The sequence below is a fragment of the Mrakia frigida genome (genome assembly GCF_051309035.1).
Source record: "Mrakia frigida strain ATCC 22029 unplaced genomic scaffold BDY24scaffold_3, whole genome shotgun sequence".
In the NCBI taxonomy this organism is placed as follows: Eukaryota; Fungi; Basidiomycota; class Tremellomycetes; order Cystofilobasidiales; family Mrakiaceae; genus Mrakia; species Mrakia frigida.
This window is the reverse complement of record NW_027481278.1, coordinates 475,621-488,793: the sequence shown is the minus strand read 5'-3', so window position 1 is coordinate 488,793 and position 13,173 is coordinate 475,621. Positions and strand designations below refer to the sequence as shown.

Below are 13,173 nucleotides of genomic sequence, written 5' to 3'. Positions count from 1 at the left end.
TACATGGTGAGAGCGTAAAGGGGGTTAAGCAAGTGGTAGAGAGAGAGAGAGAGAGAGAGAGAGAGAGAGGTAGCACAAAGTAAGAAAGAGAGAGGGGGGAAAGAGAGCAAAAGAGAAAGAAAAGAACCGACGAAACTCGACGCGCGACGGAACCCCGAAAGCGAAAGGAAAGCAACGAAAACCACTAGTGAGGCAACCTCTCCAGCTTTGCCTTCCCACTCTCCAACCACTCCCTCTTGATCAAGAAGTCCTTCTTCTCCACCAGCACCTTGTACCTCCCTCGGATCGTCCCCTCGGTCGTATCCACCACCTGACAGATCTGCTTCGCCGTCTTGGGCACTCCCCAGAGGTGGCACATGAAGTAGAGCAACGATCCAACGACGGTGAGCGGGGATCGACCGTCGATGAGTCCGAGGGCCTTTCCGGCGATGAGGACGTGGATGCAGGCAGATTGGAAGCCAGGGACGACGGAGAAGCCGAGGTTGGAGATGAATCGAGGGAGCATCTGGGAGATGACTTGGGTTTCCGATTCGTTCCTGGCGTGTTCGAACGCTGCGTCCGAGATTCCTGGAGCGATGGTGGAAGGGAGGGGTTGGGTAGGGGTGTTGTTGAAGGAGGAGGAGGAGTCGACGGAGGGAGGAGGGAGAGGAGTTGGGTTGGACGAAGGCGATCCGATCGACTGTCCTCCGTTGGCCTTGACCTCGTCGAACGCTCGTTCCAACTGCCTGTAGCAAGCGGCTAGGATCTTCTTCGGGACCTGGGTGAGCGTGCAGATCTCCTTGAACGTCCTCGGCGACTTGGCCAGCCTACAGGCGATGAAGATGCAGGCCGCGATGATGGCGTCCTGAGGTTTCCCCTTGAGAACTCCTTCCTCCGTCGCTCGCTTGTAGAGCTGCTTGGCCGTATCGGTGATCTGCTTTCCGAGCGAAACCTTGTCGCAGGTGGCGGCGATCTCGGTGTAGGCGTTGGCGAGGGACTTCTCGGTCTTGGTGAAGGCCTTGTGGGAAGCTCGTTGAAGCTCTCGAGAGAGTCCAGTGTTTCCGTCTCGGAACGAGATACCGGTTTCGAAAGACTCGGGACCGTCGAGAGGGTTGTTGGCGGCTCCGACTCGTGAAGGGTCGTCTCCTTCGTCGTTGGCGAAGGTCTGCGAAGAGAAGAAAGAGAAGAAGAGGGGACGCGAGTCAACGACGTGCTTCCCTTCGACGCTTCTTCTCACTGAGGCACTCGATAAAAACAAGGAGGAAAGCTGAGACTCACTCTCCATTCACTCCTAGTATCAACGATCTTGTCTCCCAACACCAAACCACACCCTCCACACACCAAATCTCCCGAACCAAACTCCTCGATGATCTCAGGCTTGAGAGGTGCGCACTCCGGGCACGAGAGGTGGACTGCTAGGTCTGGACCAGTGATCTGGGTACGTTGAAGATGAGGGACAGGGATAGGAAGGTGATGGGAGTAGGTGGGAAGAGAAGGAGAGAGAGAGAACGAGTTTGTCAGCAAAGAAGGAGAGCTCAACATCCTTCCCTCCCTCCCTTTCCTTCCCGTCGAAGGAGAGCTCTACTTACCGGAGAAACGGGAGCCTTGGGCCCAGCCTTGAGAAGCGGAGCAGCCGTAGGGTTCCTCGAGAGAGGGAAGGGCTGAACAAAAGCCATCGGTTGAGACCGGACGAAGAGTACTCGACGACGACGACGGACGGCGAAGGAAGGAAGGAGGAGGGAGGGAGGAAAGCTTTGGGAGACGAAGGGTGAGGGATACGAGGACTGAGAGAGGTAGGGATTTCAAGAGAGCGTTAGCACCTCGTTTCAGGATCAAGAATATCGAGGGACTAAAAGTGTGGATGTATGTATAGAAGAGGAAAGGAAAGGGAGAAGGAAATCGAAGGGTCACCCGCCACCACACCTTCCACCGTCCGAGCTCACTTCGTCCACTCTCCTCCTTTCTCCTTCGTTCCCAAAGACTCGAGACTTCAACAAGACTACGACTCGAATGCCACCTTCGCATTCCACCAACTTCTCCGCTTCAAACCGCTCTAGAGCTCTCTCCAGCCTCTCTTCGAGCGCTCCTTCAGCTCCCTTCCCCTTGTTCTCTCGAGACGATCTAAGCAAAGAGCTACACACCCTTTTGGTTCCTTGAAAGCAAAAGACGAGTATGCAGCCGCTTTGAGTGCGGGTTGTCCTTCTGTGTCTCTTCTACTGAAAGAGAGGCGGCGAAGTAAGAGTGAAAGAAGAGGGAGGGGAGGGAGGGGAAGGGGAGGAGGGTCGTGGTCAGAGGCGAAACAGCAGAGCTCCTTCCCTCTTTGTTTTGGGCTCGTTCTTTCGCTCCCGACGCTCATCTGGTCGAAAAATCGTCGACCTCATCTTCACTATCAAACCTCTCCATCGACATTTCTCGACTCTCCCAGTTCAAAAAGGGAACTTAAATCGCTCAAAGGGAGGAAGGAGGTTGCCGTCGTCCGAGCTCGACACTTTCCAGCTCGCCATCCCTCCTTCCGATGGCTCCTCGTTCGCCCTTCCCCTCCACCCTTGATGCGATCTCCAGATAACAGGAGTGGGCTAATTTCGGACATACCGACGTCTCTGATCAGCTAAAAGACCGGGCTCAGCACGTCTTTCAACCCATCAGCTCGCCTGCTCGTCTCTCAATTGCGACCTCGACTCTCTGGCGCTTCATTTTTGCTCCTGTCGCTCTCTTCTTCGCCTCTCGACTAGTCTTGCTTCCGACAGCGATCATCTTTCTATCACTTCTACTCCCTTTCCCTTTTCCCCTCTCTTCAAACTATGGGATTCGACGACAAGATCATCGCCAGACAAGAGGTCGTTTTGGGATCTTCACCGACGCCTTCCTTCGACGACGACAAACTTCACTCCGAGGACAGCAGCTTGCGGTCTTCCCTCGACCAGACGAAGAGAAAACAGACGTGGCTAGGGTATCTGTGGGACACAGCTGGTGAGTTCGTTCAACTTTGTCTCGCTCGCGAAGACGACTCCCTTTCCGAGCTTTTCTACTGGCTCAAACGTCTTAGAGCTGAACGATCTTCTAACTCTGTTGTCTATTCGTTATTCAGATGCCTCTCCCGAAGAGAGAAAGCTGCTTTTAAAGCTCGACGCCTCGCTTTTGGTTCTCACCTCGTTCGTCTCCCTGTCCTCGCTCAAACTCGTTACTTCTCTGACCGCTCTCTATCTTCATCGCTGCAGCTTCGGTTACTTCGTCAGTGAGTTCTTCGTGTTATTTTCACCTTCCCGTACTCTTGCTGATCTCCGTCTTCTTCTCAACAGAAAATCTCGACCAAACCAACATCCAGAACGCGTTCTTGTCTGGCATGAAGGAGGACCTGGGGATGTGAGTGTCCCTTCTCTTGTCGCCTTCGAAGCTTCCCTGACTCCCTCTTGCAAATTTCTCCAGGTACGGCAATCAGCTCACTACCGCGACGTCGCTATGGACGGCTGGATACGTGATCGGGCAGATGCCTGTTCTTCTTACTCTCACTCGAGTCTCTCCTCGCTACATCATCCCTACGATCGAGCGTGAGTCCAACTGAGCTCTCTATCTTCTCGCTCGACCGCTCGATACTGAAGCTAGCTCTCTCTCTCTCTCTCTCTCTCTCTCTCTCTCTCTCTCTCTCTCTCTCTCTTTGCAGTCGGATGGAGTGTGCGTCCTCGTTCTCTCTCTTCTGCTGTTCTTCGCCAGATTCTGACCATCTCAGCTCCTTCCCATCCCTCTCTCAGATCTGCACACTTGCCACGTACGCCGTTAAGGATATCCCAACTCTCTACGCCCTTCGCTTCCTCGTCGGATTCTTCGAATCAGGGTTCGTTCTCTTCTTTCTCGTTTCGTCTCTCGCTTCTTTCTCGAACCCGGCTGACGTGCTCACTTCTCTTTCAGATTCTTCCCCGCCGCTCATTATATTCTCGGAAGCTACTACGGCAAGAAGGAGCTTGCGAAGCGAGGTGAGTCGAGCTCAATCTCTGTTCAACCTCTTGCTCGATCTGGCGACTCACCCTTCGTCTCCCCGTTTAGCTTGCATCTTCTACGTGTCAGGCGTGCTAGGAGGCATGTTCAGTGGCTTCATCCAAACTGGTGAGTCGATTTCTTTCGCCTTAGATGTCGAAGGAAGCAGGGTTTAAGGAGTCGCGTCGAGGTTTCAACTTTGAGACTGACCTCCTGCTCCTTCTTTATCCCGAATACAGGTGCTAGTAAGGGTCTCAATGGAGTCAACGGATTGGAGGGTTGGAGGTAAAGTTCACTTCTTACTTCCTCAAACGCCATGTCTTCAGTTCTGAGTCTTCCTTCGTTCGAACAGATGGACCTTCATCATCGACGCGGTCATTTCCTTCGCCGTTGCGATTCTCGGTGAGGATCCCCCTTTCGTTCAGCTTCAGATCCCTCCTCTAACTTATTCTTTCCTTTCTATCCACCTCGCAGGCTACATCTTCTTCCCAGGTCTCCCAGGAAAGAACACGAAACCGACCTTCTGGCTTACCGCTTCGGATCTCGAGCTCACCCGTCAACGAATGAAGGTCGCTGGTCGAGCTGAGCCTTCCCCGTGGACGAGGAGTAAGGTGAGGCTTGACCTTTCGTTTGACGATGTGGTTGAGGAGAAAAGGCGACGTCAAACTCTCACGACGCGTCCTGACCTTCCACTCCTTCTCCCTTGTTCTCCCTCAGGTCAAAGCACTGTTCTCTTCTTGGCACCTGTATGTACTCCCTTTGATGTACATACTCTTCAACAACGCTCCGGTTCAGCAACCCATGGGATTCTGGCTGAAAAGTAGGTCGCAATTGCGCTTCTTGTCCATCTTCGTTGTCTTTTTCTCACGCTGACCTCTTTCTTTCTTCGTCGCAGGCTTCAACCCCACCGCCACTCACAAAGCTCCCGTTCCTGGGCATACGTACTCCGTTTCTCAGATCAACCTTCGTGAGTGCTGCTGATCAGGTCCCTTCGGAAGGAGATGTCGTCGGGGCTCGAAAGCTCCTCAACGCGTGGCTCAAACTCACACTCGCCATCTTCTCTTCCCTTTCCTCTCAGTGCCCCTTCCTGGGCAAGCTATCTTCGTCGTCGTAGCTCTCTTCTTCGCATGGACGAGCGACGGTGTCCTCAAAGGACGACGTTGGCCGTGGATCGTCGTGGGATGCGCTGGAAACGTGAGCACCTGCCTTCGTTTACCCTTCCTACATCCCATACCATGGCTTCAGGCTCAGGAACCCTTTCACCTCTTCCTCGAGCCAACCGATACCTAACCTCGACGCGTTCTTTCTTCCCGCAGGTCCTGTGGAACGCGATCATCCTCAACACTTCGCTGTACGACTCGATCAAACTTCGGACCGCTCTATACTGGCTTCTACCATCAGCAGGATCAATCGGGATGCTTACAATGACCTGTGAGAACTCTTTCACAATTTCGCTTGCTCCTTGTCTGCCACGAGATCGAGTCTCTCCGACTCGACGACGCTGACCTTTCCCCACCTCCCTCTTTTCCCTTTCCCCAGGGATCAACGAGATCTGCGCTGCCGACTCCGAGAAACGAGCGATCGTCATAGGTCTTGCCAACACTCTCACCTACACCGTTCAAGCCATCGTGAGTTCCGATTCTGCTTTCTCGCTCGTCGCGCTGAAAGCACATGGAAACAAGACGCTGACTCTCCCCATCCTACTTCCCCTTCAGGTTCCCAACTTCCTCTGGAAGCAAACCGACATGCCGTTAGCTCATAAAGGTCACATCTACTCGATGTCACTCTCTGCGGGACTCAGTGAGTCGCCTCCCCTCCCGTTCGACGTCGCGTCTCGAAAAGCAACGAGCTGATAGCTTCTTGGTTCGCTTTTTTCTTTCTCGTTCGCAAGTCATCTGGACCGGAGTCGTCTTCTACCTCGCTCGAAGAGATGCAGGAAAGGGGTCAAGGGAGCAGAGGTCTTCTGAGGAGTTTGGAGAGGTCGCTCCGATCGAGGAGACGAAGTAGAGCAGATCGGACGGCGGGGAGAGAGAGAGTCGGAGGGCCGTTCTTTAGAGTTCTGTTTAGTGGTTTGTTCTCCTCACATAAAGACTCGGTTGTATTTCACGGAGATGTCTTCTTGCTGTTTCGAGTGAAGAGAAAGAACGAAGCATCGGCGACTCAGCGACGCTCTCCCTCCCTCCCCTGCCTCCCTTCAGCCTTCGCTCGTCCCCGACATCTTCGTTGATCAGAAGAATCTGCATCCTAACTCGTTTTTTTCTTTGCGACCGGAGATTTATCTCTCGAAGATAAACACACAAGCGGCGGCCTCGAAGACTTCGGACCCAATCGTGTTTCCTGCCCGACGGTCGAAATTGAAAGCTCACCTTCATTTCCTTCCTCCCAACGGCCATGTCCTCTCCTCCCGTCCTCACTAGCATAGGGTCAGCTCTCTCTCCTTCCTTCTCAACACTCTCATCCTTCTGACTTTGGTCCTATCTACCTCCAGAACCGTCCTCATCGACTGCTTCACCTTCCTGAACGCCGACGGCAGCGAAACCAAACCTCCGCTTCATCAAGTTAGTTCCTTCCCGCCTCTCCTGGCTCTCTCCGTGTTCCCTTCGAAGCCTGATACTGAGCTGTTTAACAGATCGGAGGAGGAGGTCTCTACTGCATCATCGGCTCTCGACTCTGGCTTCGTCCAGAGGAAACTCGGATCCTCGTCGACACGGAGGAGATGGTCGAGAATCGACCTGCTCAGTTCGAAGACCTGAGGGTCAAGTTTGGGGAGGAGATGTGGGCCTGGAGGACGAGCTATGGGGCTAGTGTCAAAGCGCTGATAGAGTACAAAGGGAAGGAACGCTCGTGAGTCTCTTATCTCTCTCTCTACGGTTTCAAGCAAAAGGAAGGAAAACGAGGTTCAATGAGCTCCTTTCCTTCCCTTCGGACGGCTCCGGTCTCTCTGACTTCTTTATCCTCTTCCCGCTCTCAGATTCCGATACGAAACCCCTCCGAACCCCATCACTCCTTACTCCTTCGTCTGCACTCCTCTCGTCCAAGCGAAATACCTTCACCTCGTTTCCTCCCCCCTGGAAGCCCTCTCGACCTCAGCAGCGTTCGAGTCGATCGCGTCTTCCGCTTCGACGTCGTACGAAGGGAAAGGATGGAAACCTCGCATAGTCTGGGAACCTCACCCTATGTTTTGCAAACCCGAGTATCTGGAGGATCTGATCAAAGCGATGGCGGTGGTGGACGTGTTGAGTCCGAATCACGACGAGGCTGCTGGTTCGTTTCGTTCCTCGTCTAGTACCTTGTTTATGAAACTCGAACAAAGCTCTCTCGAACAAGAACACTAACGTTTCTTCCTTTTTACCTGTCCTGTCATTCCTTCGAATCCCTTCCTTTCTCACTTCGACAAGCTCTCCTCTCCCTCCCCCCTCCCTCCACCCCTGCCGAATTCGCCTCCCTCCTCCAAACCTTCCTCGACTTCCCTACCCTCCCCCTCACCACCTCCGTCGTCCTCCGATGCGGAGCCTTAGGAGCGTGCGTTGGGACGCGCTCAGGAGGAGTTCGGTGGGTGCCGGCGTACTGGAAGGAGGAGGAGAAGGAGGAGGTGAGGGACGTGACGGGGGCTGGGAACTCGTTCTTGGGCGGGTTGATCGCTGGGTTGGAGAAGGAGGGTGGGGATATTTTCAGAGGTGAGTTCAGCCTTTTTGTTTGTCTTTGTGCTTGAGAGAAGGAAACGGAAGGGGAATCCACGAGAGAGAGAGAGAGAGACGAAACTGATTCCCGTTTCTTTCTTTCTTCTTTCTTCGCAAAGCTGCCGCCTACGCTTGCGTCTCAGCCTCGTTCGTCGTCCAACAGTTCGGACTTCCTGAACTTGTTACGACTGTGGAAGGGGAGGAGCGATGGAACGGCGACCTGCCGAAGGATCGGTTGGAGAAGCTTTGGAACAGGATGGACGCGACGTCGTCTTCTTCTTCTTCTTCGTGATTTTATTGTAGACTAGAGCGTTCAGTTTTGGATTTTCAGCTCGTTATAGACTTAAGGAGGGGTAGTGGAGAGAGATGCGTTAGTTTATGTTCTTCATCTTCTCAGTTTCGACCTGTCGTTTCCTTTACAGAGAAAAGGGAACGAGACAGCTCTGCTCGTTTTCATTCGACGCGTTGACCTCGCTCTCTCTTGCTCCGTCGCTTGACAGTACAGTATCTAAAAGAAAGGGTGGAGATCTCACGTACCTAAATCTAACAAAATAACCTATGATCAAACCCAAACAACAGAGACATACAACCAAACTCAACCTCCTCCCTTCCCCATCTCCCTCCCCTCCCACTCCCTCCTCCACCGTTCCAACTCGGCCCTCACCGCGTTCGCCCTCACCCCATCCGCAGGATGACTCTTCCCCTTCTCCTCCTGCCGCGCTGACGCTGATGATCTCCAGTTGGCGAACCATCCTCCTCCTCCAGGCGGTTGGGAGGAGTCAGGGTGGGTGAGTCCGTCGAGGTGGGAAGGTGAGGAGTTCCAGAAGATGGAGGCAGAGTAGGGGTTGAAGGAGGATTCGGAGAGGATGCTGAGAAAGTGAAACGAAAAATAGAGAGGGAGAGGTGAGCGGGGAGGGAAAGAAAGAAGGAAAGGAAAGGGAGGGACGAAACGAACCGTAATCCAACGAGATCCGCCTCGACCTCTAATCGCTGGGACGAGCAGGACTCGTGCATGAGTTTGACTTGGGAGTGGGCTTGGTTGGAGAGGTTTCCGATCGCGTCGTTGAAGAACGGACCGGCGATCATGCTGCCGCGAACGAGAGAGAAAGGAAGAGCTCAGCGTTCGAGGAGAAGCAAAGCGAGAAAGAGAGAGAGAGAGGAGAGGAAAACGTACGTCACAGGAAACAGCACAACCCTTACCAGATCCACCACGAGGTTGATCGCACTCGGCAGGAGCACGCTCGAGTAGCTCAGGGTTTCGAGGTGATGCGACAGCAGGAGGTGGGCCATTTCATGAGCCAGGATGGACGCGAGGTGAAGCGTCTGAGCTTCCGTTGGTTCGTTGAGAGGTTGCGTTCGACGATCGGGATAGGGAGGGGAGGAGTTGAGGTTGTTGTTGTTGGTGTTGGTGTTGGTTGAAGGGAGAAAGTAGGAGAGGAGGGATTTGCGTTGAGTTGGGGGGCTGTTGTTGTTCGACGACGACGAGGACGAGGAAGAAGAAGAGGGTTGGGAGGAGGGGTTGAAACCGAGGATTTCATCGAGCATTCCCGTGTTGACGACCACTCCCGCTGCTCCGTTCCCTCCAAAGCCGTACGAGAACGCGTTGGCTTGAGGAGATTCGAGGAGTAAAAGTTGATAAGGAGGTCCGTCGAGTTTCGGTGCGCCTTGATTGATGGGTTCGGGTTCGGGTTCGAGCTTGGATTCGGAAGCGGGAGGAGGGCAGATCGTCCAGGAGCAGAGGGAGTGAAGCGTTTGAGAGGCTCGAGGACGAGGGTGGAGTGGGAAGGCGGGTGGAGGAGGAGGAGGGAAGTTGGGATCGACGGGGGAGGAAGAAGGGGAGGAAGGGTCGTAATGACGATCAACGCAGCTTTGAGCTCCGAGCTCGAGGCGACGGAGGGTTGATTCGACCCAGTTCCAACGCCAGTCGTCGGCGGGAACGATGTTGATGGGGTTTTGGGAGGAGGGAGCGAGGACGTCGAGGACGGCTTGGAACCAGCTGTGTGAGACCAGAACAAGACGGTCAGCGAAGTCTCCGGATCGAGAGATAGAGAGGAGGTACCAACCCGGTTGCGAGAAGAGCCTCGTGAATCGTTTCCTCTTCCTCGGGAGAGATGAGCAACACTCTCCATCGACCTGAAGCGACGCGAGAGGGAGACGCGAAAGGTTTAGCGACGACTTTCGAAGTCTGCTTCCAATGAAACGCAAAAAGAGTTAAGAGTACTCACCCGTCAACGGCGTCCTCTCCAACCCAGCCAGCACGACCAACCCAAAGATCAGCACCGGACCGAGCAGCGTCGCGAGGATCAAGTTGATCGCCATCATCTTCTTCCTGAACCATTTCTCTCCCTTCTTCTCCCACTCCCTCAGCTGGTTCAGTTCCAGGAGCAGTTCCGGCGGAGGTGCTGGTGGGACGGGGAGGGACGAGTTGGAGGAGGACAGGATCGAGAGGGCGGGGGTGGTTGGGAACGAAGGGTAGGAGAGGGAAGGGCGAGGGGAGTTGTAATGGATCAACAAGGCTTGTTGGGAGACTTTGGGACGAGATTGAAGGTGGTGAGGGTCTAAAGGATCGTATCGACGGAGGTGTTTGAGGGATTTGAGGAAGGTGAAGAGATGGAGAGGTCTGGGAGGAGGAACAAGAGAGTTTAGGGTTGAGCGCATGAGAGAGAGAGAGAGAACAAGAGGTTGGATTGTAGAAACGAACAGGAAAGATACGGCTACACGAGTGATGGTTCCTATGACGGTGACCATCGCGGAGGACTGTGAAAAGAGAAGAGGACAAGGTCAGGATCCATCGAACGAGGGAGGGAGGGGAGACGTCGACGACCTCGAGCTCTCTCTCACCTTCAGGAACCCAAGAAGCGGCCAGATCAAAGCTGGCAGAGCGATCTCCCTCTTGCTCGAAGCATGGAAAGATCGCCTCTGAAGCTCGTATCGGTTTCCCAGCCGAGAGTTTGAAGGAGGAAGAGGACGGGCGAACGTGGAGATTGGTCGAGGAGAAGGAGGAAGGGAGGTGGTCAACGATCTCAACGAGAGAGCGAGGAGAGGAGGAGTTCGTTTCTGTCGTAGAGCGAGGGAGGTGAGGTATCGAATCTCCTGAGGGAGAAGGAGGGAGGGGATCATGATCTGTTCGACCCAAGCCTGGGGAAGGAGCGATGCTGATGGTTAGGAGGGGAAGGAAGGAAGGGAGGGAGGAGGGGATGGATGCCGGAGCGATTGGGCGTCGCTTCGGTCGGTCAAAAGAGGAAAACTAGTCACTTTCCATAAGTGAGATTTTTGAAGGGATTAGATTCTTGTGAGCCTTGTCGCTCTGAGATCTCGAATTGAAGATTTTTTGAGAGAGCTTCGGCTCCGACGAGTTGAGTTTCAAGGGAGTCAGAATCGAGAACGAGCTCCTCGCTCTCTCCCAAACCACCAGCTTCACTTTTTACCTCAACCAAAATGTCGGCCTCTGTCTCTTCCCCTCTTCAAGACGAGGATCGAATCCCTCTCTCCCTCCCAGCGATCCTCCGAAATCCCAAAGCTCCCATCGCGGCTCACCTTCATCAACCTCCTCGACTGATCGGAAAGAAGAAGAAGCTCGTTTCCTCTGGAGGTCGGCCTGAGCCTTCGAAACGATGGGAAGGGAAGCGATGGACGAGAAGAAGGGATAACGGTTCGTTTCTAGTCTTCCGATCTTCAGTCTACAAGAGTTCAGAGGAACCTGTGGAAGAGTCTTGAAGAGCTCACGATCTGACGCCCTCAACGCTCCTTCCCTCTCGCTCGCTCCTTATCTTCCTCCTTAGATCTCCTCACGTCCAACCCTCATCTGACCCTCCCCACCCGCTCCGACGTCTCCCTCCATCCTTCGACCCTCCCCTCGCCAACGTTCCCAACCCCTCTCCCAGCTCACCTCCTCCCTCGCACTCGTCCCGCTCCCTCTCCCGACCCTCCCTCTCCTGATCCAGCTTCAGCCCTCGCTGGAACCTTCTCCCTCTCCCTCAAAGGGATCCGAAGAACCCTTCGGAACCGAGGAGCCAGATCGGAGGAGCTCGTGAGAATCGTAGAGGAGGAGCTCGAGAGGTGGGAGCAGCAAGTTAGAGCTGAAGTGGTGTTGCTCAGGAGATTGAACGGAGGAGGAGGAGCAGGGAGGGTTATCGACGATTACCGAGTCCCTTCGCCTGAGAGGTTGGGTGCTGCTGCTGGAGCAGGAGGAGACGTACTAGGAGGTCTGGATGAACTCAGCAGGAAGTTCGAGAAGGAAGACGGGACCTGTCCTGCCATCGTCGAGGTCGCGAGATCCGAAGCGAGTCTGACTTGGTCGATTCCTGAAGGGTTCGATAGGTCAGTTCCCTTTTTCCACCAACCTAACATCAAGAACAACTCCTACTGACCACTCTTTCCTCTCCTTCTCCCACTCCCACACCAGATTCGTCGTCCACTGCGTCGCCCGTCATCGGAACCTCGTCTCCTTCTCCAAAACCACTCCCCTCGGTACCCGTCTCACCTTTGTCCTCCTTCGACCGTCCTCCTCCTCCTCTCGTCCTCCCGCCGCCCAACACACGTTCCCTTCTACAGGAGGTTCTTTCTCCCTCGATACTCCACCGACCACGGACCTCTCGGGGTCGTCCATCGCAGGAGGGAGCGGAACGGACTCGGAAGTCGCGTCGTCGCAAGGAGGAGGACGATGGGAGGAGGACAGTAGCAGTAGTGTCAGTGAGACGCAGAGTGCTTACGGTGGGGAGGAGCCGGAACCGCTAGCTGGGTCGGTGGTCGTTGAAGGTGGAGCTGTTGCTGTTGGTGCTGTTGAAGGAGGAGGAGGGATCCCATCGGAAGAAGACCACGAGTATTACTACGAGTCTTCAGACGACGAGAGCGCCTCGTCCATCGCTATGCTTTCCTTGTCCTCGTCCATCGCTTCGTTGGATTTGGATCCTAACCCTACACCTACCTCCTCCTCTTTACCTCACACCTCAACCACGACCGACCTTCCTCCTCCTCCAGCGACACCTCGTCCCTCACGACCTTCCGACCCTTCGAACGGGAACGGAACGCCTACGCCGAGGAGGAGGTTGGATCTCGGAGGAGGGGCAGGTGGGGGGGAGGGGGACGAGACTCCTACGAGGAGGAAGGTGGTGGAGGAGGAGGAGGGAGGAGCGAGACGAGGAGGAGGAGCGGGGAAGAAGGGCAGTTTCTGGGAGTTTTTGTACGGTTAGATTCGATCTAGATTCCTTTCGAGTAGAGGAGAGGTTTGTGTTTGGTTTGTCTTTCTATTTACAGTTGCAGACACATGTGTTTTCGATTTCGCTTTGAGCGAAGCGAATCGAGAGAGAAAGAGAGAGAGGAGAGAGACTCGACGCGTCTCGTCTCTGTCTCGTCAACTTGTTGTTTCCTTGGTCGACCGTTTTCAGGACTTCCGACTTGCAGAGTTTGTATACTCAACATCTCCTTAGCTGGATCAACCAGTCTACATACCTGCAAGCTGGCTTGAACTCCCTTTTGACGACGAGAGGCCGAGGAGATGAGCTGTTTCATCGACCCATCTAAGAGCCTCACTGCCTTCTCG

General features: G+C 54.5%; 5 protein-coding genes across 5 annotated transcripts; 3 read left to right on the top strand and 2 right to left on the bottom strand.

Moving 5' to 3' along the window:
* Positions 1 to 184: 184 nt before the first annotated feature.
* On the bottom strand, positions 185 to 1,655 carry SUA7 (transcription factor SUA7; the record flags this gene model as incomplete). The annotated part of the gene is made up of 4 exons (XM_076642671.1): positions 185 to 505; positions 632 to 1,144; positions 1,258 to 1,413; positions 1,569 to 1,655. 4 exons carry the CDS (start codon positions 1,653 to 1,655, stop codon positions 185 to 187), a joined length of 1,077 nt encoding a protein of 358 aa, XP_076500291.1.
* Positions 1,656 to 2,635: 980 nt separating this feature from the next.
* Positions 2,636 to 6,062, top strand: BDY24DRAFT_160361 (major facilitator superfamily domain-containing protein). The gene is made up of 19 exons (XM_076636171.1): positions 2,636 to 2,949; positions 3,068 to 3,131; positions 3,198 to 3,214; positions 3,279 to 3,342; positions 3,406 to 3,527; positions 3,641 to 3,651; positions 3,729 to 3,811; positions 3,886 to 3,950; positions 4,021 to 4,080; positions 4,191 to 4,236; positions 4,304 to 4,353; positions 4,426 to 4,562; positions 4,669 to 4,771; positions 4,847 to 4,918; positions 5,030 to 5,145; positions 5,268 to 5,382; positions 5,491 to 5,579; positions 5,667 to 5,751; positions 5,843 to 6,062. Exons 1-19 carry the CDS (start codon positions 2,781 to 2,783, stop codon positions 5,956 to 5,958), a joined length of 1,584 nt encoding a protein of 527 aa, XP_076500290.1. The 5' UTR covers positions 2,636 to 2,780; the 3' UTR covers positions 5,959 to 6,062.
* A 280-nt stretch (positions 6,063 to 6,342) lies between these two features.
* Positions 6,343 to 8,028, top strand: BDY24DRAFT_376756 (Ribokinase-like protein; the record flags this gene model as incomplete). Its single annotated transcript, XM_076638696.1, has 6 exons — positions 6,343 to 6,374; positions 6,440 to 6,509; positions 6,581 to 6,795; positions 6,923 to 7,215; positions 7,350 to 7,628; positions 7,751 to 8,028. 6 exons carry the CDS (start codon positions 6,343 to 6,345, stop codon positions 7,921 to 7,923), a joined length of 1,062 nt encoding a protein of 353 aa, XP_076500289.1. The 3' UTR covers positions 7,924 to 8,028.
* Positions 8,029 to 8,149: 121 nt separating this feature from the next.
* BDY24DRAFT_438231 (uncharacterized protein) lies at positions 8,150 to 10,986 on the bottom strand. Its single transcript, XM_076644342.1, has 7 exons — positions 10,473 to 10,986; positions 10,333 to 10,388; positions 9,857 to 10,251; positions 9,695 to 9,764; positions 8,806 to 9,627; positions 8,587 to 8,718; positions 8,150 to 8,500 (listed from the first exon to the last, which is right to left on the bottom strand). The coding sequence occupies exons 1-7, from the start codon at positions 10,749 to 10,751 to the stop codon at positions 8,227 to 8,229; spliced, it is 2,028 nt and encodes a 675-aa protein (XP_076500288.1). The 5' UTR covers positions 10,752 to 10,986; the 3' UTR covers positions 8,150 to 8,226.
* Positions 10,987 to 11,040: 54 nt separating this feature from the next.
* Positions 11,041 to 12,914, top strand: BDY24DRAFT_376753 (uncharacterized protein). Its single transcript, XM_076638695.1, has 3 exons — positions 11,041 to 11,283; positions 11,414 to 11,951; positions 12,037 to 12,914. Exons 1-3 carry the CDS (start codon positions 11,070 to 11,072, stop codon positions 12,821 to 12,823), a joined length of 1,539 nt encoding a protein of 512 aa, XP_076500287.1. The 5' UTR covers positions 11,041 to 11,069; the 3' UTR covers positions 12,824 to 12,914.
* Positions 12,915 to 13,173: the final 259 nt, after the last annotated feature.

Excerpts from the sequence above, each read along its gene's own strand:
- BDY24DRAFT_160361 (XM_076636171.1), top strand. The coding sequence starts at position 2,781 with ATGGGATTCGACGACAAGATCATCGCCAGACAAGAGGTCGTTTTGGGA. Across the intron at positions 2,950-3,067 it reads GTATCTGTGGGACACAGCTG|ATGCCTCTCCCGAAGAGAGA; the intron begins GTGAGTTCGTTC and ends TTCGTTATTCAG. Across the intron at positions 5,146-5,267 it reads TCGTGGGATGCGCTGGAAAC|GTCCTGTGGAACGCGATCAT; the intron begins GTGAGCACCTGC and ends TTCTTCCCGCAG.
- BDY24DRAFT_438231 (XM_076644342.1), bottom strand. The coding sequence starts at position 10,751 with ATGATCCCCTCCCTCCTTCTCCCTCAGGAGATTCGATACCTCACCTCC. Across the intron at positions 10,389-10,472 it reads CGCTTCTTGGGTTCCTGAAG|TCCTCCGCGATGGTCACCGT; the intron begins GTGAGAGAGAGC and ends CTCTTTTCACAG. Across the intron at positions 9,628-9,694 it reads GAGGCTCTTCTCGCAACCGG|CTGGTTCCAAGCCGTCCTCG; the intron begins GTTGGTACCTCC and ends GGTCTCACACAG.
- BDY24DRAFT_376753 (XM_076638695.1), top strand. The coding sequence starts at position 11,070 with ATGTCGGCCTCTGTCTCTTCCCCTCTTCAAGACGAGGATCGAATCCCT. Across the intron at positions 11,284-11,413 it reads GACGAGAAGAAGGGATAACG|ATCTCCTCACGTCCAACCCT; the intron begins GTTCGTTTCTAG and ends CTTCCTCCTTAG. Across the intron at positions 11,952-12,036 it reads ATTCCTGAAGGGTTCGATAG|ATTCGTCGTCCACTGCGTCG; the intron begins GTCAGTTCCCTT and ends CTCCCACACCAG.